Raw genomic sequence first — 26,191 nt, 5'->3', positions numbered from 1 at the left:
TCTCATCTGAACCCTAACTCAAAACCTAATCATCTCCCTCTACCTTACCCTTAACGCCTAAACCTAATCATATCCCTGTACCTTAATCCTTACCCAAAACCTTAGCACATCCCTCTACCGTAACCCTAACCCTAACCATCTCCCTCCACTTCAACCCTAACCCTAACCATATCCTTCAATCTTAACCCTAACCCAAATCCTAACCATATCCCTGTACCTTAACCACTAACCCTAACCATCTCCCTACACCTTAACCCTAACCGTCTCCCTCCACCTCAACCCTAACCCTAACCATATCCTTCAATCTTAACCCTAACCCAAAACCTAATCATATCCCTCTACCCTAATCCTAACCCAAAACCTTAGCACATCCCTCTACCTTAAACTTAACGCCTAAACCTAACCATCTCCCTTCACCTTAACCCTAACCTGAAACCTAACCATATCCCTGTACTTTAACCCTAACCCTTAATTGTAATGGCCTCTGTTCCTGGGTCAGTTTCCTGCTCTGACCGTGCCTTAGCACTGCTGTGACCACTCCTACCTTCACTGTGCAGAGGCTCTGTGGGAGGTGGCTCCACCTGTTGACCAGACCAGATACTGCATCTTATTACATGACACAGTTTCCTCAGTGTGTGCCTTTGGCCTAATCCACTGGGGCCAGTAGTAAGCATGACAGGTCTCTGATGTTCTGCTTTAGTTCATTGGTTTGGAGATACTCTTTGCAACACTGCATCATCCAGTGGAAAATGGCAATATAGTTCTCACTGTCAGAGTATCACATTTTTACTAGTATTAGTGGCCCAGTAATGTGTTGCTGAACCCACAGACTTGTGTATATATATCTTGTCCTACTAGCCACCAGAATAGGCATTCAGTCAGTGATGGTGGAATGAACCAGACTCAAACAGAATGAATCATTTGTCTGTAGTGAGAAACACAGAGCAGCCTCATCTGTATAAACCCGATAGTGTTTCCTTCCTCTGTGCTGTTTGTTTTGACACCAAACTGCCGGAGGACACAGGAGCAGCAACACGCTAAATTCTGAAATAACAACAGCAGACCCAGGAACCCCTTTTGCTCGAGCGTCACCTCCCAGCATGCATTTTGTGCAGTTGCTGGAGGAGGTTTCTGAATCGAGTCCAGGATCCCACCAAGACGTCCCCAAGATGCTTCACTGTTAATAGGGAAGAGGTTATATACACAGTAATCATGATGAGAAATGAGGTGTGAAATGAATGGGTGGACTCATGCATCTGAACTCACGCCATTGGCCGGGCAGGGGAGAGTGTACCTGCCACACATCTGCCTGCACTGTAGTGGGGTTTCCATCCTGCTGTTTTTATGCAAATTTAGAATTTGCGTGAGTAACCCCGAGTGGAAACTGCCGTAATTAGAAAAAACACGCCGAAATATCGCGACAAAGTTTTTGCGCTTGCCTGAGGTGGAAAGGTTGGCGTTACGATAAAGAAATGAAGGAATAAAGGGCAATGGAAACAGATTTTTTCAGTAAATGACGACGTGACGAGGACTTAAGTCACATGCTTCTGATCCAGAAAGCGCAAAATATGTCATTAAATAGACCACTGCATGCCCCTTTCAACATCTCCGGGCTGCATGCAATACAGCCATGTATAACCGAGAGAGGGCTGTTATGATCTCTTTTCCAAGAGTGAGTGTGTCTTGCAAACTCTCCATTACCGTGTTGGGCTGGCCCTCTTTTGATCACGTAACGTTGTTGCGCCCTCTTCAGTATATTCACAGAACAGCAGTTGATGGAAACACACACTGATTCGCATTTTCTTCCGCTTAACGTTCAGATGGAATCTGACCTTGTGTGGACCTGTAGTCTGCTAAAAGAAGCTACGGGTTCAAATCTCAGGCCGCCCGGAATCATCCGCTGTGTTTCAGACAGACAGAGTTGTATGAGGAGCAGCATCTCAGGGTGTTAACATTCAGACAGACAGAGCTGTGTGAGGAGTAGCACCTCAGGGTGTTAACATTCAGACAGACAGCTGTATGAGGAATAGCATCTCAGGGTGTTAACATTCAGACAGACAGAGCTGTGTGAGGAGGAGCATCTCAGGGTGTTAACATTCAGACAGACAGAGCTGTATGAGGAGTAGCATCTCAGGGTGTTAACATTCAGACAGACAGAGCTGTATGAGGAGTAGCATCTCAGGGTGTTAACATTCAGACAGACAGAGCTGTATGAGGAGTAGCATCTCAGGGTGTTAACATTCAGACAGACAGAGCTGTGTGAGGAGCAGCATCTCAGGGTGTTAACATTCAGACAGACAGAGCTGTGTGAGGGGCAGCATCTAAGGGTGTTAACATTCAGACAGACAGAGCTGTATGAGGAGCAGCATCTCAGGGTGTTAACATTCAGACAGACAGAGCTGTGTGAGGAGTAGCATCTCAGGGTGTTAACATTCAGACAGACAGAGCTGTGTGAGGAGTAGCATCTCAGGGTGTTAACATTCAGACAGACAGAGCTGTATGAGGAGGAGCATCTCAGGGTGTTAACATTCAGACAGACAGAGCTGTATGAGGAGTAGCATCTCGGGGTGTTAACATGCCAGTTTGTGAGTTCAGGGTCAGGTTCCCTGGAGGGAAACTTCCTGGGTAAGAATGAGCTAGTTGAGCTACTTGGCTAGCTAGGCGTGGGAGTGAGTTTCCCAGCAACACTGCTCTGTCTGTCACACGCTCCATGTTCAGCCACTCCTATATATGCTCTATGGTCCAGCCCCCACCAGGCAAGGATATACCAGGGGCCTCATGACCCTGGAGGATTATGGGAAGATAGCTCCTCCTCTTCTCTGATGGAGCATAGATTTTATTGCTGCCAGAAAAAAAAATTCTATTTGGTGGATAATAAATTGAGAAAATCTCATTTTTTTCCTCCAGGGTATTTTTTTTAATTAAAAGAAGCCTTCTGTGCAAGGCTAAGTTGGATTCAGGCAGGCTTATTATATTGTGCAATCAAGGAAACTTACTGTACGATTATTGATTGCCGAGAATGTCCAAAATGAATTAGTGCATATGAATTAGTTACTGCAATGGCTGCTTTGACACCCCCCACCCCCATTAAGTACAGTGTGTGAGGGCAGAAGTTAACTCTAGTTCATTCTGGGAATTGCTAACGGTGTCTTTTTTTTTTAACCTGCAGTTCACAAAGGGATCGGAACACCCTGCCAAAGAAAGGATTGAGGTGACCTGAATTTACCGTCACACGGTCGTTTCCACCAGTCCTCCTTTTTAATTGGTCATGTCACCGCGTCTCTTCCTGTGTGTGCTTAACGTTTTTCCTGCCTGCCTGTCCGCCCCCCCCCCCCCCCCAGTCGCTATGGTTCCGCCCAATCAGAGGAGGAGAGCAAAGAGAGGCGCCACTCCCACACCATCGTGAGCCTGACCGAGTCGCAGACCCCCCCGATGCTCCCGTCGCCCACCTCCTTCTCCCTCTCCTCCGCCGGCAGGGGCCCCCTCACCAACGTGGGTGAGTCGCTCGCCCGGCGCCCCCTGCTGGGCCGGAGGGAGGTTTTCATTTTTTCATTTTTTTAACCTTCATTTTAACCTGGAAAAAAACCCCATGGAGATGGAAATCTCTTTTGCAAAGGACACCTGACATAAAACACAAAGTTACCCAACAAGACAGTTGACAATCAAATGAATGAAAATGAATGAATGAATCACTGCATTTATATAGCACTTTTCCAAACGCTCAAAGTGCTTAACAGTGATGAGTGGGAACTCACCTCACCCACCACCAATGTGTAGCACCCACCTGGGCGATGCACGGCAGCCATTTTGCGCCAGAACGCTCACCACACATTAGCTAAGTTGGAGAGGGAGATGGGCAATTTGAAAAGCAGAGCAGAGGTTAAAAGCAGGAGCATGCTGCAACCTTCGAGTCAAGAATTACGTGTTTAAAGTCAGAAACTGAAATTTATTTGTCAAATACAGGATACAGGGAGAAATGGCCATGTTGAGTTACCCATAAACATAATGAGAAGTGTAGATTTATGTTTACATTACCTTTAAGCACTCTTATTTAGAATGACTTACACAAGTGCATGACTATGCCAAGTCATCAGTGGCACAAGAAAAGCAATGGTGTTTATCAGCATAAGCCTGACAACTTGTGCCATAGTAGCTGCAGAAGGATGTAATGCTTTTAGTAGTAAACGCGTTTGAATATATAGTGTTAGACGTAGCATAGGTAGGGCTTGTGAAACCACGATAAACTTGTGAGGATAATTGTGTGGACATGCAGTGGAAACTGGCGTCTTTCAAATGTGAAAGGCCCTGTGAAAGACTCAGCCCTTGAGTCTTAAAACCCCCTCATCACAGCGTGATTCCCTGCGGACTGAATCCGTTTCATTATTTTGCATAATTGTTTCTGATTTGCATAAACTGCATGCGCTGGGGATGCTGGTTAATTTACGTTCTGTTTTCGCGTCCACGCCCCCCCCCCACCTCCACCCCTTCTCTCATGTCCCCCACAGTGCCCCCCACCCCCAACGGCGCCCCCCCCAGAATGACCCGGTCCAACAGCATCCCCGCCCAGGACTCGGGCTTCGAGCTGTACGGCGCCTCCCCCCTGGGCAGCAGCCTGTCCCTGGCCGACCGGCCCAAGAGCATGATCCGCTCCGGGTCCTTCCGCGAACCCGGGGACGACGGTGAGTGTCCCGCGCCAGTAAAGCCGGTGAGATGCAGCCGGCGCAGGAGGCCGAGCGGTGGAGCTCTGGGCTGTGAACAGGAGCGAAACGAGCGGCTCTTTCTCCTCGTTGGGCTGTGATCAGTGTAGAAACTGTGTGCGCCTCAAAATGCTGCCCAGGCAGAGGAGTATTAAAGAAATGCATCATTTCTAAAACTGTAAAGCCTGTCATAACATCTCTCCCTCTCTCCGCCTCTCTCTCCCTCTCTCTGCCTCTCTCTCACCCTCTGCCTTTCCCCCTCTCCCTCTCTCTCTCTCCCTCCCTCCCTCTTCCTCTCCCTCCCTCTACCTCTCTTTCTTTTTCTCTCTCTCTCTCTCTCCCTCTCTCTCTCTCTCTCTCTCTCTCTCTCCGCCTCTCACTCCCTCTCTCCCTCTCTCCGCCTCTCTCTCCCCCTCTGCCTTTCCCCCTCTCCCTCTCTCTCTCTCTCTCCCTCCCTCTTCCTCTCCCTCCCTCTACCTCTCTTTCTTTTTCTCTCTCTCTCTCCCTCTTTCTCTCTCTCTCTCTCTCCCTCTCTCCCTCTCTCTCTATCTCTCTCTCTCTCTGCAGTTCACGGCTCGGTCCTCTCCCTGGCGTCGAGCGCTTCCTCTACCTATTCCTCGGTGAGTGGCCTCCTGCCGACCGCGGCAGATTTACTCCGGAAGGTTCCGCGAGCACGCCCTCTGAAACGCAGCGGGCGGCGCGATGACCTCACCGGAGACAGACGTCCGTTATTGTGTTACAGCCGTGGTGATCAGCCTGCAGGGACTGCTGTTCTTCAGTCCTCGCTGCTCCCCTCAAAGCCCCTCTGAGTCACCGACCGAAGTTTGCAAAAGTGCATCACAGTCTCACGCTCGTCTGCACCAGAGTCCATTTAGAGTCTGTTCAGGATGAGCGTGGGTGCTGTTTGCATTTATATGACGTGCACGCATACATAGGCGCAGACAGCTTGTGTGCCCCAGTACACAGTAATGAAAAGGTGAAACAGGCTTTTCTACAAATGAACAGGTGCACAATGCCCCCCTTCGCCTTCTCTTCTCTGCCCCCTAACCTCTCACCCTCCTTGACTCAGCTCCTCCCCCTCTTTGACTCAGCTCCTCCTTCTTCTTGACTCAGCTCCTCCCCCTCTTTGACTCAGCTCCTCCTTCTTCTTGACTCAGCTCCTCCTTCTTCTTGACTCAACTCCTCCCCCTCTTTGACTCAGCCCCTCCCCCTCTTTGACTTTGCTCCTCCCCCTCTTTGGCTCAGCTCCTCCCCCTCCTTGACTCAGCTCCTCCCCCTCTTTGACTCTGCCCCTCCCTCTTTTTGTCTCAGCTCCTCCCACTCTGAGACTCATCTCCTCCCCCTCTTTGACTCAGCCCCTCCCTCTTCTTGACTCAGCTCCTCCTTCTTCTTGACTCAACTCCTCCCCCTCTTTGACTCAGCCCCTCCCTCTTCTTGACTCAGCCCCTCCCCCTCTTTGACTTTGCTCCTCCCCCTCTTTGGCTCAGCTCCTCCCCCTCCTTGACTCAGCTCCTCCCCCTCTTTGACTCTGCCCCTCCCTCTTTTTGTCTCAGCTCCTCCCACTCTGAGACTCATCTCCTCCCCCTCTTTGACTCTGCCCCTCCCTCTTTTTGTCTCAGCTCCTCCCACTCTGAGACTCATCTCCTCCCCCTCTTTGACTCAGCCCCTCCCTCTTCTTGACTCAGCCCCTCCCCCTCCTTGACTCGGCTCCGCCCCCTCATTACTGTTTAACCTCGCTATTGCTGTAGGCTGCAGTTCTGACCCTCACCCTGCTCTAGCAGTAGAGCCTTACTCTCTCTCTCTCTCTGTTATTCTCTCTCTCTCTCTCTCTCTCTTTTTCTCTGTCCCGCATGCTCTATCAGGCTGAAGAGAGGATACAGGGAGAGGTAAGTTCCTTCTGTCTAACCCCCCCGCACGGCCCCCACCCCATCCATTTCTCATCCTCACCTTATCCGGTCTTTCCCTGCTCCAGGGTAGTCATCCCCTCTGGCGTCAGTAGGGGGCGCACACGGTCTCCACTCCCTGGCCTGTTGTGCTCCTACTTCTCTACCTTTTGTATTGTCGTGTGAACGTCTCCTTGCCTTCGTCAAGATTTTGGCCGACGGGCGCAATCTTGCCGCCTCTCTCTCTTTGTCTCTCCTCCCTTCTACATCCTTCATCTTCCTCATCCTTTCTTTTTCAGCGCTCCAGTGGCTGAATTCATTCATGGCTTCAGCTCCCATCATACCGTTCCACCCATCCTTCATTTTTATATTTGTTTTTCTTTAAATAATAAAATTTAGCACGTCTGCATATCCTGATTCATGCTACTACAGAACATTGAACTCTTTGCTCTTTGAAAGTAGTCATCAGTCATTATGTTGAACACAAATGGGGTCTGGATCTGAGCTCCTCCGGTGTGAAGGATCGCTGCCCGCGCTGGTCTTGCGTTGTGCTTCGCTGGGGCCACAGGCCAGTGGGGTGCTGTGAGAGAGAGGCGGTAAGTGACTGACGGACTCCTGTTTGTTTCTTTCGGCAGCAAATCCGCAAGCTGAGGCGGGAGCTGGAGTCTTCGCAGGAGAAAGTGGCCAACCTGACCACCCAGCTCTCTGCCAACGTACGTATCTGTGTGCTACCCACCTCTGTGTGTGTGTGCCAACGTACGTATCTGTGTGCTACCCACCTCTGTGTGTGTGTGTGTCAACGTACATATCTGTGTGTTACCCACCTCTGTGTGTGTGCCAACGTACGTATCTGTGTGTTACCCACCTCTGTGTGTGTGAGTGTGCCAACGTACGTATCTGTGTGTTACCCACCTCTGTGTGTGTGTGTGTGTGTGTGTGCCAACGTACGTATCTGTGTGTTACCCACCTCTGTGTGTGTGTGTGTGTGTGTGCCAATGTACGTATCTGTGTGCTACCCACCTCTGTGTGTGTCTGCCAATGTATGTATCTGTGTGCTACCCACCTCTGTGTGTGTCTGCCAATGTATGTATCTGTGTGCTACCCACCTCTGTGTGTGTCTGCCAATGTATGTATCTGTGTGCTACCCACCTCTGTGTGTGTCTGCCAATGTATGTATCTGTGTGCTACCCACCTCTGTGTGTGTGTGTGTGTGCCAACATGCGTATCTGTGTGCTACCCACCTCTGTGTGTGTGTGTGTGTGCCAACGTGCGTATCTGTGTGTTACCCACCTCTGTGTGTGTGCGCCAGCATATGTATCTGTGTTACCCACCTCTTGTTCAGTCTGTCTTGTAATTGAAGGTCTGAATTTTGTTTACCTGACGTTGGGAACTTGTGACATTTCTGTCCTGGACGCAAGCTGTTAATTTGTGTGGGGAAACAAAAAAAGAAAAAAATCCCTTGTTCCAGGGTGCATGACAGGCTTTTTTGGGGCGTGAGAGATGATATTAATCACTTCCACAGCGCGGACTAATGCAATCTGTACCCTCAGAGCATGTACGGTCCTACTCTGTGCTTTTGATGAAGGAGGGAACTGTTCATTCCAGGAAATAATTTAGCTATGATTTGTGGTGTTTTTTTTTTCCTTCAGTAACACCGCTAAGACACTGGAGGCGCAATAGCTAGTGATTAATGTGCCTGATGCTGACAACCCAACACTCCGAATGCATTGTGCGGTGGTTAAATCTGCATTCTGACCCAGAGCATTAGCTTGCCTTCTTACCTGTGGGCAAGAGACAGACAAGCCTTCGTGCTTTGGGGAGGGGGAGGACTTCAGAAATATTTTTTTGGTGATTTCATTGTAAGATTTTAGTATTTTTAGTGTTTCTCTCATCAGCCCCACCCCCTTCCCAATATCCTACCTCCTCTCCCCTCAGCCCTGCCCCCTTGTCCTCTCAGCTCCGCCCCCTTCCCTTTATCCCACCTCCTCTCCTCTCAGCCCTGCCCCCTTGTCCTCTCAGCCCCGCCCCCTTCTCCTCTCAGCCCTGCCCCTATCTCTCCTCTACCAGTCTTCCCGGGCCTCACGTCTTCCCTCCTCTTTTTGCTCAGGCGAACCTGGTGGCCGCCTTCGAGCAGAGCCTGGCCCTCATGACCACGCGGCTGCAGTCCCTGTCCGTCAGCGCCGATCAGAAGGTACGCCTCCGTCGCTCTTCCTCACCTCGCAGTCGAAGGGGGAGGGGCCATGCACTGTCAATCGTCCGCCTGGCTGCAGCTACCCAGCCGGGTGGGGGGGGGGGGGGGGGGGGGGGGTGGTAATGTTCATCCGCTTTGATCAGCGTGGGGGGAGGGGGAACCGAAGGACCCGTGACGGGGTTTGAGCACGGCCTCGTAAAAGCGCCGCACGGAAATCCCCGCCCCCCCCCCCCGCGTACGCCTTTGATTCCCGCCCCTTCTGAGCGTGTCCGCAGCTGTGACGCGTGCGTGTGATTTTCCCCGGGGAGTTTAACCCCCCCCCCCCCCCCCCCCCGCAGCCTAACCGCAGACACCTGAATATCTGCAAGCGCTCTCCACACCTCCAACCGAGTTGCGCAGCTGCGCCCCAGTGCATTCTGGGTCAATGTTTTCATAGCTTCGCGTGACCCAGATTCAGACATTAACGCACCGGATGCAGGAGAGGGTCCCGAGCTTTTGGGTGGGTGGGGGGGTGCTGGAGAGACCACGGGAATCCCGAACTGGGCCGTAGCTCGTCAGGTTGTGCTTTTCTGTCGCCGCTCAAGGGCCCCCCCCCCAGGAATGAGGCTGATCCTAATTAACGGGGAGATACCGATGTTGGGAACCCAAACACAAACGTCCCAGGCCAGTGAGCGTTGGGCTCCGTTGCTGGGCTCTGTCCAGCTACGGTCGAGTGTACGCGGTCTTTACACGCGCGGTTTTGAGCCAATCGAATCCCTCTGCCCCTGGTCGACACGTTTGGGGTCTGAAGGTCAGTATTTCCATATTTAGGAGGATATGTTCCCTAACGTCGCCATGTCGCAGACAGGCCGGGGTATGACGGCAGGTGTGGGGGTGTCGGGGAGTGGGGTGGGGTGGGGCACAGTATGACAGCAGGTGTCGGGGTGTCGGGGGCTGGGGCAGGAGCGGGAGAATAATTCCAGTATTCCTGCGCAGTCATCTCCTCGGCTGCGCAGTCATCTCCACGGCTGCGCAGTCATCTCTTCGGCTGTGCAGTCCGGGTTCATTAGCGGGTGCTGGCTTTCTTTCCCTCCTCCGCCATTTCTGCCTCGTCGCTCCCGGGTAATGGAAGAGTCTAGACTGCCAGCGAGGAGGTCTTTGTCTGAGCGTGAGCTGTGTTAGCGCAGCGACCCGAAAACGACCCCCCCCCCCCCCCAGCCCCCCCGGCGGCCTCCTCTTAAAGCTCATCCGCGTGCACCACGAAGGGACTCACGCGCCTGTGAACGATCACACCCTCAGCCGGGAGAAAGCCCTCCACCATAGACGTGCATATTTAACTAGACAGGCTAGCACGCCTTCAGCTAAGCTAAGCTTGTGAAGTCCTGGAAGTAAGCCTGTACTGCGCATACTGAGGGCAAAACACTGGAGCTCCCAATAAGGTGAATGGGGAATATCAGACTTTTGAAGGGAAAATAGAACGTCCCCGATGTTATTCTGAAACGTGGTTAACGCACGTTACGTTTCATATGAAAATACACAATATGTAATAAAATATCCAAGCTTCAATAAATATTTTGCCAAAAATTTCTGGACCAAAACGACCATTGTTTCCCGACCTGCTACACATAATGAAATTCATCATCACAAAAAACTGACGTTTTCTTTGGTTGTGAAATCACCTTGGATTTCTACATTGAACTCGACGGGCAGCAAGCTCTTTTGTCCTCAGGCATGCGCGGTCGAGGTTTCCCGTTACTTCCTGGGCTTCACCACCTGGCCCCTCCTACCCTCTCCTGTTCCAATGTGTGCTGTTTGGCCTCCACCCCTCAGGGTTTTTTAGTGACACCGGGGGAGGGGGCGGAGCTTGGGAGCAGGGCTCTGAGGCGGAGCTCGGGGGCGGAGCTTTGGGGCAGAGCTCAGAGGCGGAGCTCAGGGGCGGAGCTTTGGGGCAGAGCTTGTGGGTGGAGCTCAGAGGCTGAGCTTGTGGGTGGAGCTCTGACCATGGGCCTCTTGTCCCTGCAGGACAACGAGCTGGGGGACTTGCGTGAGACCATCGAGCTCCTGAAGACCAAAAACACTGAGGCACAGGCCGTCATCCACGGGGCCCTCAACAACCCCGACATCGCCCCCAAAGGTAGGACCCCAAAAAAATAAAGCGTCACAGCCCCGCAGACATCATAGGAATACATGAATATGTAATGATGAAGGATAGGCCATGCAGCCATGATGACGGGGTCAGTGACAGTGGTGATTGATGATGACAGGGTCAGTGACGGTGATGATTGATGGATATGGTGACAGGGTCAGTAACGGTGGTGATTGATGATATGGTGACAGGGTCAGTGATAGTGATGATTGATTATGACAGGGTCTGTGATAGTGGTGATTGATGGATATGGTGACAGGGTCTGTGATAGTGGTGATTGATGGATATGGTGACAGGGTCAGTGGTAGTGGTGATTGATGGATATGGTGACAGGGTCAGTGATAGTGGTGATTGATGATGACAGGGTCAGTGATAGTGGTGATTGATGGATATGGTGACAGGGTCAGTAACGGTGGTGATTGATGATGACAGGGTCAGTGATAGTGGTGAATGATGGATATGGTGACAGGGTCAGTGATAGTGGTGATTGTTGATGACAGGGTCAGTGATAGTGATGATTGATGGATATGGTGACAGGGTCAGTCATGGTGGTGATTGATGATGACAGGGTCAGTGACAGTGGTGATTGATGGATATGGTGACAGGGTCAGTAACGGTGGTGATTAATGATGACAGGGTCAGTGACAGTGGTGATTGATGATGACAGGGTCAGTGACAGTGGTGATTGATGGTTATGATGACAGGGTCAGTGACAGTGGTGATTGATGGTTATGATGACAGGGTCAATGATAGCGGTGATTGATGGTTATGATGACAGGGTCAGTTATGGTGGTGATTTATGGATATGATGACGAGGATGATGATGGTCTCTCCCTCACCCCCCCTCCATTCCCCAGAGCTGCGGATAAAGAGACAGAACTCGTCAGAGAGCATCTCCAGCCTCAACAGCATCACCAGCCACTCCAGCGTGGGCAGCTGCAAGGACACCGACGCCAAGAAGAAGAAGAAGAAGAGCTGGGTGAGCAGCCTTCACACTGCGAGAGATTCCCGTGTGTGTGTGTGTGTGTGTGCGCATGTGTGGGCGTATGTGATGTACGTGTGAGTATGTTCACGTGCATGTGTGTGTGTTTGTGTGTGCGCATGTGCGTGCGTGTGAGGTGTGTGCGTGTGTGCGTGCATGTATGCATGGCGTGTGTGTGGTGTGTGTTATATATGATGATGTCGGTCTCATTGAGCCAAATTTCACTCCTGAGTCACATTCCGTGCTCTTCCAGGTAGAATCTAGCCTCGCTGCCATGCAAGTTTATTAGCTTTAGAGGAGTAAATCAAATCAGCTGTAACATTAGTTCAAGTCCCATTCAAATGTTCCAGTCATTTCAGGGCCCAAAAGGGTCTTATTTCATGCATTTGCTGTGCTATGCTCAATATTAAGTGCCCGAAAAAAACAGCATTTTGCCTGAATCTGCAGTTCAGCATAGAGGAACTGCTTTTGTGGTTAGATTGAATTCCACCCCTTGTCAAGTAATTCATCCACCATGTTTGCTCTCGAAGGCACTTTTCCAAATGGCCAATTAATCCTCCTGCTAACTTTGTTTAAACCTTAGTGCTATCTAACTTTGGCATGTGTGTTAACATTTTCTCTAGTGCTCCCTTGTTATTTTGTGGGCGTCGGGAACCACGGTTAGCAGACCCCGTGTTTGGCAGGGCAACGTTAGCGGGACGCAAAGCGGACGAGTAGTGTGAGCTTTTAAACTGAGAGCCTGAAACCAGCAGCATCCTGTTAATGCTGTTTCATTGCACTGGAACACGATGATGTGGACGGGGTGTCCATTAAGAGGAAACATCTAGAAGCTCTCTTAAGATCTTACTGAAGGGAGCAGAAGAGAACAGTCAACGCACACAAAGCACTCACAAACACTCACACACACGCGTACACACACACGCACGTAAACACACACACACACGTAAACACACACACACACACACACACACAGACACTCACGGACACACACCGCGCACACACACGCACACACACGCACACACACACACACACAGACACTCACGGACACACACGCACACACACGCACACACACGCACACACACACACACACAGACACTCACGGACACACACGCACACACACGCACACACACACACACACAGACACTCACGGACACACACGCACACACACGCACACACACACACACAGACACTCACGGACACACACGCACACGCACACGCACACGCACACACACACACACACACATAAACACACACACACACACACACACACACAAACACACACACACACACATAAACACACACACACACACACACACACACACAAACACACACACACACACATAAACACACACGCACACGCACACACACACACACACACATAAACACACACACACACACACACACACACACAAACACACACACACACACATAAACACACACACACACGCACACACACACGTAAACACACACACACACACATAAACACACACACACACGCACACACACACGTAAACACACACACACACACATAAACACACACACACACGCACACACACACGTAAACACACACACACACACTCTCCGTCATGTTCAGCCTTCCCTCAAAATCTGGAAAATTTCAGCCAGGTTTTCTTGGGCGGAGTCAAGGTGACTCCTCTCAGGATTGGGCGGCCGGGCAGCGGCCTCCTCGCTCTCGTCCCTGCTGACCTATTTCTGCTCCATTAACCCACCTTTCCGTCTTCCTCCTCTGAGAGCTTCCGCCGCGAGCGCTCGACTTGGCTGAAATGCACCGACTGATCAGCCCGTCCTGTATAGATTCTCAGAACACGCGTCATTGTTTCTTAAATTGTTTTTACAGTTATGTACTGTATAACTTATAAGGCTTTTTCACTTTATAGTCCACGGTCAGCTTTATGGTCTGTCTTTAAGCAGAAACGTCAAGTTGTCTTGTCCAAGGTGGCTATTTTACAGTTGCACATCTGGGTTTTTTTTCCCACCACAGCTGATTCAGTTCTTCTTTCTGCCTCTCTCCGTTAGTTGAGGAGCTCCTTCAACAAGGCCTTCAGCATTAAGAAGGGGCCCAAGTCCGCCACCTCGTACTCCGACATCGAGGAGATCGCCACCCCCACCTCCTCGGCCCCCTCCTCCCCCAAACTGTCCCACGAGGGCGGGGACGACCCGCCGCTCTCCCTCGAGCCCTGCGCCTCCGCCTCCTCCTCTTCCTCCGCGTGAGTTTCCGCCGCTCTCCGGATTTTGGGGAACGGATTTGCGTTCTCGGGGTTTACGGGGTCAAGGGGAGACGTGACCGATGGGCCCCAAACCCTCTCTCCCTCCCTCCCTCCGTCCCTCCCTCTCGCAGGATCTTCGAGGGTTCCGAGGAGCAGGAGAACGAGGAGAACGAGGAGAAGATGGTGTCGGACCTGCGCTCGGAACTCTGGGAGAAGGAGATGAAGCTGACGGACATCCGGCTGGAGGCTCTTAACTCCGCCCACCAGCTGGAGCAGCTGCGGGACGCTATGAACAGCATGCAGGTGGGGGGGGGTGCGCTCTTAATTACGTCCACTGTAAATACGTACTTACTGTAAGTTCTTCCATGCTTTCCCTTAAGCACATGTCCCACATTGGGGTGACACCCCTGGGAGGGAGTCACGTTAGTTCTGGGAGTGGACCCTTGGTTGCCGCATGGAGAGAGAGAGAGAGCGCACCCACACCAACACGAAATTAAATAAATCAAACACCTTCCCCCTCACACGTTCCGGCAGAAACAATGAACTTAAAACAACAAGCTAAAATAACAAAGACAAAAGGCAGTAAATCCCACCGACAGCTTTTCAGCTAGCCGCTCATAGCTGACCAGCTCCTCCTGCTTTTCAGTGGCAGTTTACTTTCGTTTTGTGTGCTCTGACGAACGAAAACTCAGGAATAAATGCTCTCTGTCTCGGCCCCGAACCGTGGAGAGGAACACGCCTTTAAGCACCTGGGCTAATAAGTTAGTGGTTTGGTTTCAATGACAGTATGAACACTCTTTCAGAACCTATGGCCCCTCTAATTTCACCTATTATTTTATAATTCCATCAGTAAAAAAATCTCTTTCTAAAGGAATCGTTTGCAATGTAGCACATATGATGTTTTTATTATTAGCTATGAAGACTCCATTTTGATTGTGTGAGTGTTCATGTGCAGCAGGCTGCTGTGCCCTCTGTAAGCCCCGACTCTTTACCCCTCAGATGACTGTAGAGAACCTGAAGGCGGAGAACGACCAGCTGAAGACGGGGACGGGTGGCAAACCCCCCAGCGGCCCCCCCACCTCCACCTCCCAACCGTCGGGCCTAACGTCCCTGCTGGGCTCGTCGCCACGGCAATCCCTCAACATGTCCCTCACCAAGTCCTTCAGCATGAGCCTCAACGACAGCAACCATCCTGGTGAGTCTCTGTCAGAACCTGTTTTTAACGCTGACCCAGGATCTTATCAGAACCAGTTTAAACCAGCCCACACTTTACATCTGTTTGATGTGTTTGTTTATTAGGGGTAAAGAAGAGTAGTCAATGTGTGGAATAGCCTGCCAGGTCATGTAGTACAGGCAGAAACTCTGGGGATTTTCAAGACTAGGCTTGATACGGTATTAGATACTCTAGTCTGTAAGAAATCAGAGCACTAATTTAGTCAGGAAAATGGTGAGCATTTTTGGGCTAAATGGCCTGTTCTCATCATTATGTTATGTTACGTTATGTTATATACAAGTACGGACATTCGTGGCAATCGTGATGCATTTAACTCATATTAGGTTGGTCGATTAGTGGTCTAAAGGGTTGTTTTCATTGGTAGTCCAATGTAGGCAGTTATGGGGGTAAAATGCTTAGGCCTGGGTCCACCCTGGTCTCGAATCGTGCCTCAGCTTTACTCATTCCCCCACCTGGTCCGTGTACAGATCTGTGTTAAACAGCCAGATGCAGGATGATTTAAATGGTTCCCAGCAGGTGGACCTCTGAGGCTCAGGGGTACTCAGAGGTTTGACTGTGAGTGTATCGAGGCTCTCCTCCCCCCTGACGCTCTTGCCCTCTCTCCTCCCGCAGACTTCTCCCCCGTGGAGGCGCTGAGCGCCCCCCTCGGCAGGGACGACGTGCTCCTGCGGGTGGTGGTGCGCCTGCCGGACCAGCGACTTTTCAAAGACGTCAGTATTCCGGGTTCTCCCCCCCCCCCCCCCCTTTTTTTGGGGCAGCTGCTCTGCCATTGCTGTACACCGTACATATTAGCAAGGCTGTCGTTTGGGAGGTTGGGGTAGTTTACCCGGCTTGCTATGTCAGTGCTGCGTCAGTGCTGCGTCAGTGCTGCGTCAGTGCTGCGTCAGTGCTACGTCAGTGCTACGTCAGTGCTGCGTCAGTGCTACGTCAGTGCTGCGTCAGTGCTACGTCAGTGCGGCGTCAGTGCTGCGTCAGTGCTGCGTCAGTGCTGCGTCAGTTGCTTGTCAGCTCTTATCAACATTCAAGTAAAAAATGTTTCTGCACGTAACGTTGGAAGGCTAGCGATACGCGCCTCTGCTTCGAGGTGGCGGTTGACGTGTAGTTTTCTCGGTCGTACTGATGCAGTTGCCCGTTCGCCATGTCTCCTCTTCCAGGAGGTGAAGCAGCAGGACTACTTCATCGGCACGGTGAAGATCAACGGGAAGACGGACTGGGTCGCCCTGGATACGGCCGTCAGCCAGGCCTTTCAGGTGCCTGTCTTCATTCTCTTATGACGCCTGGGTCAAACTACTCAGTGACCAGTAGAATTACTGTAGACTACTGACAATTCTGAAAGAAGCACCTTTGTTTTGATCTGTGTCTAGAAAATAATTATTTTTCATATGATTGCACATTTTGGTTTGTAGCATATATACTTGAAAATTCTCTAGGGATCTTGCGGGAATCTTTTCCAATTTTACGAGCATCCAGTTTTTTATAATGTGTATTTGACCCAGGCCTGGCTCTTATAGGCCTCTCTGCCCAAGGATATGAGCAAGGTGTGACATTAACACCAGCCTCTAGCCAAATGCTGGTAATTTTTATCTGTGTTGGTAACCATCCATTACTCAGAGGTCCTGTTTTATTCTAAACTTCTAGTTGTCTGGTATAACGGTGAAATTGGCCCGTGAATTTTGGGATGCACCAGCCACTGTGGCCAGTGGGTGCAAAAGTTGGCTTCCTGCCCTGGATATGACCCCTCCCCTGCTCATTTGAAGCTCGGGCTCACGTTGGTCTCCTTGCGTTTCCAGGACTATATCGTCAAGGTGGACCCGACCTCCAGCCTGGGCCTGTCTGTGGACTCCATCTGCAGCTACAGCGTCAACCAGGGCAGGAGGGTGATGGGCGGGGCCGGGCCGGAGACCACGCCCTCCTGGTGCCTGGGCAAGGGCCCCTGCTGCATCACTGTGGCCCTTAAAGGTGACTAACCAGACATCTTCTCTACTACGGGCATGAAATCTCGACCCTTCTTAATTTTCCAAGTTTCATGGCGTTGGGCCATCGTGACCTACATCCCTGAATTTCAGAGTTCAGAGTGAGGACCTGCAGTATGTTGCCGAATTTTTAAATGGCTCTGGATCTGAATGACCTACACTACACCTCAGAATTCAGTAGCGCTGCAGTGCTCTCATAGCGAGATTACACCCCTGAATCTTCAGAGTAGTGGTCAAGCATAATGATCTGACCTCACCTCACTGGAGGAACTAGCAGAAGGGAGTCTTCTCAAAAACACAGAGAATGAGGAGTTCTCATTCTTTATCAGTGACAGAACGCTGGTTCACACAGTCTTTTAGTTACCTCATCGTGTGGTAGCTCAACTCAATCATGAAGTCTCAGCCTTCTCTCTCCCTCCTGGAGCTGTGTTTTAGCGTGTTACCGCTTTGCTTTGGAGAGTCGTGGGGGTTTTCTTTTGCCAATCCTTCTGTTTTCGTTATCAGCCGGTTTGTGGGCAACTTGGAACACGTCAGGAATAGTGATGCAGATATTATATGAACAATACCATCATTACAAACCATTAAAGATAGTTCTATGAAGTCCACAGGGAGCCTGCACCAGCCTGGGGCAGGGTTCTTATTCCAAATGTAAAGGTGCTGATGCTTCCTACCCTCTCTCTGAGGCACCGAGTCTCTGTATTGTTGCCGTAGCAACACTATAATCCCCCATCTTCTTCCCCCACCCACCTACCCTCCTTATCGGCCTGTCTGTGTCGTATTTACAGCCTCCTGCACACCCACTCTTTAACCCGGAGCTGCCCCTGCTTTCACATGCAAGCGTTCCTGTAAGGACACCCATAATGCAACAGCCTAAACAGGCCGTGTGGGCGTAGCCTGTGGCGCTGTGCTCAGCAGGCTGCGAGCCAGAGGCCTTTCCCGTCTGTCTGAGGCCGGAGAGCTGCGCTGCGGACGGCCCGGCTGCCGCAGCTGCACCGCAGTGCAGGCGCGACCGCCTTACGCTGAATTTCGGTGAAGTTTCGGGTCGTGAGCGGCGGTGTGAAATCATGGGGAAACATCAGCCAACAGACGCCACAGGCAGACCGAACCCACGTCTCTTCTGTGAGGACACGTATCCCAGCTATGCAGCCTCTGTTCTGGATCTATTTTTAACTTTTTTTAATTCTGTTTATTTGGCTGGTGAGCATTTTTGAGCATTTACTGTCTCTAAACCATCTGTTCAGATCTCGCTGGTGATTCGTTAATATTAGTGTTCTGTTTCTGTATCCTGTAGTGGTTGTTTTTGATGTAGCGTATAATTCAGCTTCCATGCAATGATGTCCTTAAGCGACAGTCTGCACTAGCCAGCTATCCTCTGCACAGTGAATGAACTTTTGTGGAAAATAAATGGCCTCAGACTCATATTCTATCTGCTGTGACATCATTGCTTCGACCGTGTATGTGCTGAATTTACACTGGGTGTGCTGGCACATTTGTTTTGTGAGTTTATGTGATTTGTAATTCCAAAGCTATAATCTCTCTCACGACAAAGTGCTAAAGCCTCTCTCTCCTACCTCTGCTCTCTGTGTTCAGGGCTGAAGGAGAAGTGTTAAGGTTTCTCTCTCCTCTGTGTCCTGGGCTGAGGCAGCAGTGTTAAGGTTTCTCTCTCCTCTGTGTTCAGGGCTGAGGCAGCAGTGTTAATGTCTCTCCTCTGTGTTCAGGGCTGAAGTCGCAGTGTTAAGGTTTCTCTCTCCTCTGTGTCCTGGGCTGAGGCAGCAGTGTTAATGTCTCTCCTCCGTGTCCTGGGCTGAGGCAGCAGTGTTAAGGTTTCTCTCTCCCCTGTGTTCAGGGCTAAGGCAGCAGTGTTATTGTCTCTCCTCTGTGTTCAGGGCTAAGGCAGCAGTGTTATTGTCTCTCCTCTGTGTTCAGGGCTAAGGCAGCAGTGTTAAGGTTTCTCTCTCCTCTGTGTTCAGGGCTAAGGCAGCAGTGTTATTGTCTCTCCTCTGTGTTCAGGGCTAAGGCAGCAGTGTTAATGTCTCTCCTCCGTGTTCAGGGCTAAGGCAGCAGTGTTAATGTCTCTCCTCCGTGTTCAGGGCTAAGGCAGCAGTGTTAATGTCTCTCTTCTGTGATCAGGGCTGAAGTCGCAGTGATAAGGTTTCTCTCTCCTCTGTGTTCAGGGCTAAGGCAGCAGTGTTATTGTCTCTCCTCTGTGTTCAGGGCTAAGGCAGCAGTGTTAAGGTTTCTCTCTCCCCTGTGTTCAGGGCTAAGGCAGCAGTGTTAATGTCTCTCCTCCGTGTTCAGGGCTAAGGCAGCAGTGTTAAGGTTTCTCTCTCCCCTGTGTTCAGGGCTAAGGCAGCAGTGTTAATGTCTCTCCTCCGTGTTCAGGGCTAAGGCAGCAGTGTTAATGTCTCTCTTCTGTGATCAGGGCTGAAGTCGCAGTGATAAGGTTTCTCTCTCCCCTGTGTTCAGGGCTAAGGCAGCAGTGTTAATGTCTCTCCTCTGTGTTCAGGGCTAAGGCAGCAGTGTTAATGTCTCTCCTCTGTGCTCAGGGCTGAAGGAGAAGTGTGTGGACAACCTGGTGTTCGAGACGCTCGTCCCCAAGCCCATGATGCAACACTACATCAGCCTGCTGCTGAAGCACCGGCGCCTCATCCTGTCGGGCCCCAGCGGCACCGGGAAGACCTACCTCACCTCGCGGCTGGCCGAGTACCTGGTGGAGCGCAGCGGCCGCGAGCTCAGCGATGGCATCGCCGTCACCTACAACATGCACCGCCAGTCCTGCAAGGTGAGGGTACCGCCGTCACCTACAACATGCACCGCCAGTCCTGCAAGGTGAGCGTTAGGGCACCGCCGTCACCTACAACATGCACCGCCAGTCCTGCAAGGTGAGCGTTAGGGCACCACCGTCACCTACAACATGCACCACCAGTCCTGCAAGGTGAGCGTTAGGGCACCACCGTCACCTACACCATGCACTGCCAGTCCTGCAAGGTGAGCGTTAGGGCACCACCGTCACCTACAACATGCACCGCCAGTCCTGCAAGGTGAGCGTTAGGGCACCACCGTCACCTACACCATGCACTGCCAGTCCTGCAAGGTGAGGGTACCGCCGTCACCTACAACATGCACCGCCAGTCCTGCAAGGTGAGGGTACCGCCGTCACCTACAACATGCACCGCCAGTCCTGCAAGGTGAGCGTTAGGGCACCGCCATCACCTACAACATGCACCGCCAGTCCTGCAAGGTGAGCGTTAGGGCACCGCCATCACCTACAACATGCACCGCCAGTCCTGCAAGGTGAGGGTTAGGGCACCGCCATCACCTACAACATGCACCGCCAGTCCTGCAAGGTGAGCGTTAGGGCACCGCCGTCACCTACAACATGCACCGCCAGTCCTGCAAGGTGAGCGTTAGGGCACCGCCGTCACCTACAACATGCACCGCCAGTCCTGCAAGGTGAGGGTACCGCCATCACCTACAACATGCACCGCCAGTCCTGCAAGGTGAGCGTTAGGGCACCACCGTCACCTACAACATGCACCGCCAGTCCTGCAAGGTGAGCGTTAAGGTTCCACCATCACCTACAACATGCACCGCCAGTCCTGCAAGGTGAGGGCACCACCGTCACCTACAACATGCACCGCCAGTCCTGCAAGGTGAGCGTTAGGGCACCACCTTCACCTACAACATGCACCACCAGTCCTGCAAGGTGAGCGCACCGCCGTCACCTACAACATGCACCGCCAGTCCAGCAAGGTGAGCGTTAGGGTACCGCCATCACCTACAACATGCACCGCCAGTCCTGCAAGGTGAGCGTACCGCCATCACCTACACCATGCACCGCCAGTCCTGCAAGGTGAGCGTTAGGGCACCGCCGTCACCTACACCACGCACCGCCAGTCCTGCAAGGTGAGCGTACCGCCATCACCTACAACATGCACCGCCAGTCCTGCAAGGTGAGGGTACCGCCATCACCTACAACATGCACCGCCAGTCCTGCAAGGTGAGCGTTAGGGCACCACCGTCACCTACAACATGCACCGCCGGTCTTGCAAGGTGAGGGTTAGGGCACCACCGTCACCTACAACATGCACCACCAGTCTTGCAAGGTGAGGGTTCGGGTACCACCGTCACCTACAACATGCACCGCCAGTCCTGCAAGGTGAGCGTTAGGGCACCACCGTCACCTACAACATGCACCGCCAGTCCTGCAAGGTGAGCGTTAGGGTACCGCAGTCCTGCAAGGTGAGCGTTAGGGCACCGCCGTCACCTACAACATGCACCGCCAGTCCTGCAAGGTGAGGGTTAGGGTACCACCGTCACCTACAACATGCACCGCCAGTCCTGCAAGGTGAGCGTTAGGGCACCGCCGTCACCTGCAACGCTCCTTCAAGGTGAGAGACTCCCTGTGGGGCTCCCGGGGGCCAGGAGGGACCATCTGACCTGCGGAGGACTTTGGAGCCCTTGACGTTTCCCCTGCTGTCAGTCTCATTATTTCTGGAAAGAACAGGGTGTGCTGGGGTACAAAGCTTGGGTCAGACATTTCAGTTCTGCCCATTTCAGTTCAGTCCATTTCAGTTCCACCCATTTCAGTTCCACCCATTTCAGTTCAGCCCATTTCAGTTCAGCTCCATTTCAATTCAGTCCATTTCAGTTCAGCTCCATTTGAATGGGAATTCACTCAGTTAACTTAAACATCCTCACAGCTATTGCCTGAATTTCCCTGTACGAGTCATTTCAACCTTCCATGACATACTTTAGCCAGTGAATGTGCATTTTCCTGCTGAGATTATTTGTCAGACCAAAGCTATTTTGAACATTTATTTGTTTGGATTGGATGGCAATGAAAGTAATCTTATGTCTTGAAGTTTTGTTCATTGATTCACCTTCTTGTGCTGATAACACTCATTGTTCTTCATCTTGGCTCTCAGGACCTTCAGCTGTACCTGTCCAACCTGGCCAATCAGATTGACCGGGAGACCAGCACAGGAGACGTCCCATTGGTTGTAGTCCTGGATGACCTGAGTGACTCCTCCTCCATCAGCGAGCTTGTCAACGGTGCCCTCACCTGCAAGTACCATAAATGGTGAGCCACCGTGGCATGTTTACAGACTGAGGGGAGAGGTTAAATGGAACGGTTCGCAATGTCAGGATTTACGGTGGTTATGAATCTGTCTTTAAAACGTGTTTATCGTTTCCCCCTCCCTTCTCAGTCCATACATCATCGGAACGACCAACCAGCCGGTGAAGATGACTCCCAACCATGGCCTGCATCTGAGCTTCAGGTACTTGCATGTGATGCAACTGTCCACAGTGGAAGAAACGGTCTTTATGCAACACTTCTTTAAATCCCCACCTGTGTTTTTTGTTCTTCTTTTATTGAAATGGGCCAGTGTTCCACGCTTTGTGCACGAGGAACCTGGAAACCTTTTTTTGGTTTTGCAGGGGCACTAAGAACACTGTAGCCACGGGAAGTGGCCAAGAAGGCCACACTAGTTCTCCATTTATGCCTGCTTCTGACTTTATTGTGGAATAGTTTTAATTTCATGCTGTTTAGATTGTGTTGCAGATGGGTTCTTTATCTGTACTGCTGGTCTTCAATCATACTTTATCGTACTGTTTGCAGTGAACTTCTAGTCCTAGGTCTTTTTTGATAGTTTTAACAATTTGTCTTTGACTTAGTTACTTTTTAGTGAGGGATAATATGCTATACAAACATGTTATTATTATTATTATTATTATTATTATTACTTTTATTTTTATTATTATTATTATATTTTAATTAAAAGATCATTTTCTAAATCAGGGATCACAAACACCAGTCCTGACAGGCTTGTGTCTGCTGGTTTTTGGTGTGTTTCTGCACTTCAATGATTAATTTAAGTCATTAATTATCCAATTCATTGATTAAAACAATTAAGTACACAGTGGTTATTTCCAAGGACTAAATTGAGTGCTCACTGAAGGCTGAGCAGATGGGTGCACTCAGAGCTCTCTCTGGCCTGTGACTTATGCTTCCCTCCTCCCTCCTCCTCCCTCCTCCTCTCTCCTCTCTCTTCTCTCCTCCATCCTCCTCTCTCCTCCCTCTCCTCCTCTGTCCTCTCTCCTCCTTCTCCTCCCTGTCCTCCATCCTCCTCTCTCCTCTCTCCTCCCTCCTCCTCTCTCCTCTCTTCTCCCTCCTCCTCTCTCCTCTCCTCCCTCCCTCCTCCTCTCTCCTCTCTCCTCCCTCTCCTCCATCCTCCTCTCTCCTCTCCTCCCTCCCTCCTCCCTCCTCCCCTCTCCTCCCTCCCCCCTCCTCCCTCCTCCTCGCTCCCCAGGATGGTGACGTTCTCCAATAACGTGGAGCCGGCCAACGGGTTCCTGCTGCGGTACCTGCACCGGAAGCTGACGGAGTCGGAGACGGAGGGCGGCCCGCGCAGCGCGGAGGTCCTGCGGGTGCTGGACTGGGTGCCCGAGCTGTGGTACCACCTGCACACCTTCCTGGAGAAGCACAGCACCTCCGACTTCCTCATCGGTACGGGCTCAGGGCGTTCGAACAGAGAGCGTGACGCGGCTCTGATTCTCTGCTCTGCAGAGTCTAAGCCTGTTTGTTTTGGCAGTGCTCGCCAAGAGTCGATATGTGTGAGGAGAAAGTAATAAGAGTCTGCACACTTACGTCGGTTACTGGAATTTGTCTTGGACGGGTAAGAGGGGTGATGCCAGACTGGATTTTTTATTTTGACTGGAGCCCTAATCAGATTGGGAGTGTGAATTCGGGCCAGTTATACTGCCAATAGTTACATTTTTTTCCCCTTTCACTCAAACACTTTTCAGACTAAAGTGGGTTGGTGTGGATTGTGTGGAAGGAGCCAAATGGTTTGTACAGGCCATTCTGGTTCTTGTGGTCATCGTGGGTTCTGTTTGGAAGAAGCTTGAGTGGTTGACAGAGCTCCTTGACTGTCATGTGGTCATTATGGTGTTTATTTTAGTTTGGAATGCTCAGGTAAAAGACACTTCATGTGTTTATTAACATCTGCGCTAAAGCCAACAGCACAGGTCAGTGGTGCCTGATGAGGAGCTGTCGACTGAAATCCTCCCTTCCCCGGGCAACGCTAGGGCAGTCTGTGCATCGTCCTGCAGGGCTGCTGCTACAGCTGGTACTGGAACGGTCTGGACTAGATACCAGACCATGGTGCCCATTCATGCCCTAGAACAGTGCCTATGGCCTGGACTAGATACCAGGTCATAGTGCCGATTCATGCACTAGAACAGTGCCTTAACAGGACAAATCATCTAGCAGCCCTCAGTATGGTTTTTTTAAAGGAAGGTTATTGGCTATCGCGTGATGAGTGTGGTTTTTTTAAGGAAGGTTATTGGCTATCGTGTGTTGAGTGTGGTTTTTTTAAGGAAGGTTATTGGCTATTGCGTGGTGAGTGTGGTTTTTGAACTTGTGTGCAGGCCCCTGCTTCTTCCTGTCATGCCCGGTCACGGTGGAGGAGTTCCGCTCCTGGTTCATCGACCTGTGGAACCACTCCATCATCCCCTACCTGCAGGAGGGCGCCAAGGACGGCATCAAGGTACGGTACCGCCCGCCATGGCAGCGGCCAGCTAGCGCAGGGCGCTAACGCAAACGGACACAGTGTGCGAGTGTTTCATTGTTTCTTTTATTTTTTGTTTTGTTTTCTTAATTGTCTACTGTCTCAGTAAACTGATATTTTCTCTTTTTTTTTTGTTCTTTCTAGCCTTTTATTGTTATCAAAGGGGTTATTTTACACATGCTTTGTCTCTACTGAAGCACGTTATGCTGCAATTCATGTATGAAAAGGTGCTATACAAGTACATGTATTGTTATTATTATTGTTATTGTTATTATTCTGCTGGAGGTCTCATCTGGATAGTGATGGAGGTCTCATCTGGATAGTGATGGAGGTCGTATCTGGATAGTGATGGAGACCTTTTTTGGGTAGTGCTGGAGGTCTCATCTGGATAGTGATGGAGGTCTCATCTGGGTAGTGGTGGAGGTCTCATCTGGATAGTGATGGAGATATTTTCTGGATAGTGACAGAGGTCTCATCTGGATAGTGATGGAGGTCTCATCTGGGTAGTGATGGAGGTCTCATCTGAGTAGTGATGGAGCTTGTATCTGGATAGTGATGGAGACCTTTTTGGATAGTGCTGGAGGTCTCATCTGGATAGCAATGGAGGTCTCTCTGGATAGTGATGGAGGTCTCTCTGGGTAAGTGACTATTACTTTGGAGCTTTGTCAGGTCCAGTCATGTGACCATGCTGTCCTGTCCTGGTGTCACAGGTGCACGGTCAGAAGGCCGTTTGGGAGGATCCGGTGGAGTGGGTGAGGGGCACGCTACCCTGGCCCTCTGCCCAGCAGGACCAGGCCAAACTCTTCCACCTGCCCCCTCCCAGCGTGGGCCCGGGCAGCACCGGCCAGCCCCCCGAGGAGAGGGTCGCCAAGGAGACCCCGCCAAGCTCCCTCGACTCCGACCCGCTGGTGAGTCGCTCTCAAACGCTGATGTCATAGCTGATGTCACAGGGCTTTCGCAGCAGCACATGGTCTTTCTCGGGCCTCCCCATGTTATGGGCCTGAGGTTTTTATCGTTAGTCATACTGTTAGTCCAGCATGGATGAGAACAGGGTAGCTAAATAGTGAAAGGTACATGACTAACTAACTGGATGTAAATTAAAAAAACTGGGAAACTTGTTTTTTTGTTTTTTTAAACTTTTATTTAACTAGGTTAGTCCCGTTGAGATTAAAAAATCTCTTTTTCAAGGGAGACCTGGCCAAGAAGGCAGCAGCACAAAAAGTTACAGACAATATAAAACCATAAACATAAAAACATATATCCAAAGCAAATGTGTGAAAGCATGATAGAGGAATGAGAGAGCA

At 51.1% G+C, this 26,191-nt stretch overlaps 1 protein-coding gene across 2 annotated transcripts in view; it reads left to right on the top strand.

Moving 5' to 3' along the window:
- Positions 1 to 26,191, top strand: part of nav1a (neuron navigator 1a) — a 74,536-nt gene that overhangs the window by 41,416 nt on the left and 6,929 nt on the right. Inside the window, exons 6-26 of one of the 2 annotated variants that reach the window (XM_035381555.1) lie at positions 3,170 to 3,211; positions 3,342 to 3,496; positions 4,506 to 4,679; positions 5,265 to 5,317; positions 6,560 to 6,583; positions 7,216 to 7,293; positions 8,688 to 8,771; positions 10,773 to 10,884; positions 11,754 to 11,875; positions 13,916 to 14,106; positions 14,238 to 14,409; positions 15,106 to 15,301; positions 15,953 to 16,050; positions 16,495 to 16,590; positions 17,131 to 17,299; positions 19,860 to 20,095; positions 22,242 to 22,396; positions 22,524 to 22,595; positions 23,628 to 23,824; positions 24,748 to 24,866; positions 25,598 to 25,795. In XM_035381555.1, coding sequence (XP_035237446.1) covers positions 3,170 to 3,211; positions 3,342 to 3,496; positions 4,506 to 4,679; positions 5,265 to 5,317; positions 6,560 to 6,583; positions 7,216 to 7,293; positions 8,688 to 8,771; positions 10,773 to 10,884; positions 11,754 to 11,875; positions 13,916 to 14,106; positions 14,238 to 14,409; positions 15,106 to 15,301; positions 15,953 to 16,050; positions 16,495 to 16,590; positions 17,131 to 17,299; positions 19,860 to 20,095; positions 22,242 to 22,396; positions 22,524 to 22,595; positions 23,628 to 23,824; positions 24,748 to 24,866; positions 25,598 to 25,795 — 2,743 coding nt within the window. The remainder of the gene's footprint in view (positions 1 to 3,169; positions 3,212 to 3,341; positions 3,497 to 4,505; positions 4,680 to 5,264; positions 5,318 to 6,559; positions 6,584 to 7,215; positions 7,294 to 8,687; positions 8,772 to 10,772; positions 10,885 to 11,753; positions 11,876 to 13,915; positions 14,107 to 14,237; positions 14,410 to 15,105; positions 15,302 to 15,952; positions 16,051 to 16,494; positions 16,591 to 17,130; positions 17,300 to 19,859; positions 20,096 to 22,241; positions 22,397 to 22,523; positions 22,596 to 23,627; positions 23,825 to 24,747; positions 24,867 to 25,597; positions 25,796 to 26,191) is intronic. The other variant, XM_035381556.1, reaches the window with a different exon arrangement.

Source organism: Anguilla anguilla, chromosome 11 (assembly GCF_013347855.1).
Source record: "Anguilla anguilla isolate fAngAng1 chromosome 11, fAngAng1.pri, whole genome shotgun sequence".
In the NCBI taxonomy this organism is placed as follows: domain Eukaryota; kingdom Metazoa; phylum Chordata; class Actinopteri; order Anguilliformes; family Anguillidae; genus Anguilla; species Anguilla anguilla.
The sequence above is the reverse complement of the archived record's forward strand: the minus strand, read 5'-3'. Positions and strand labels throughout refer to the sequence as shown.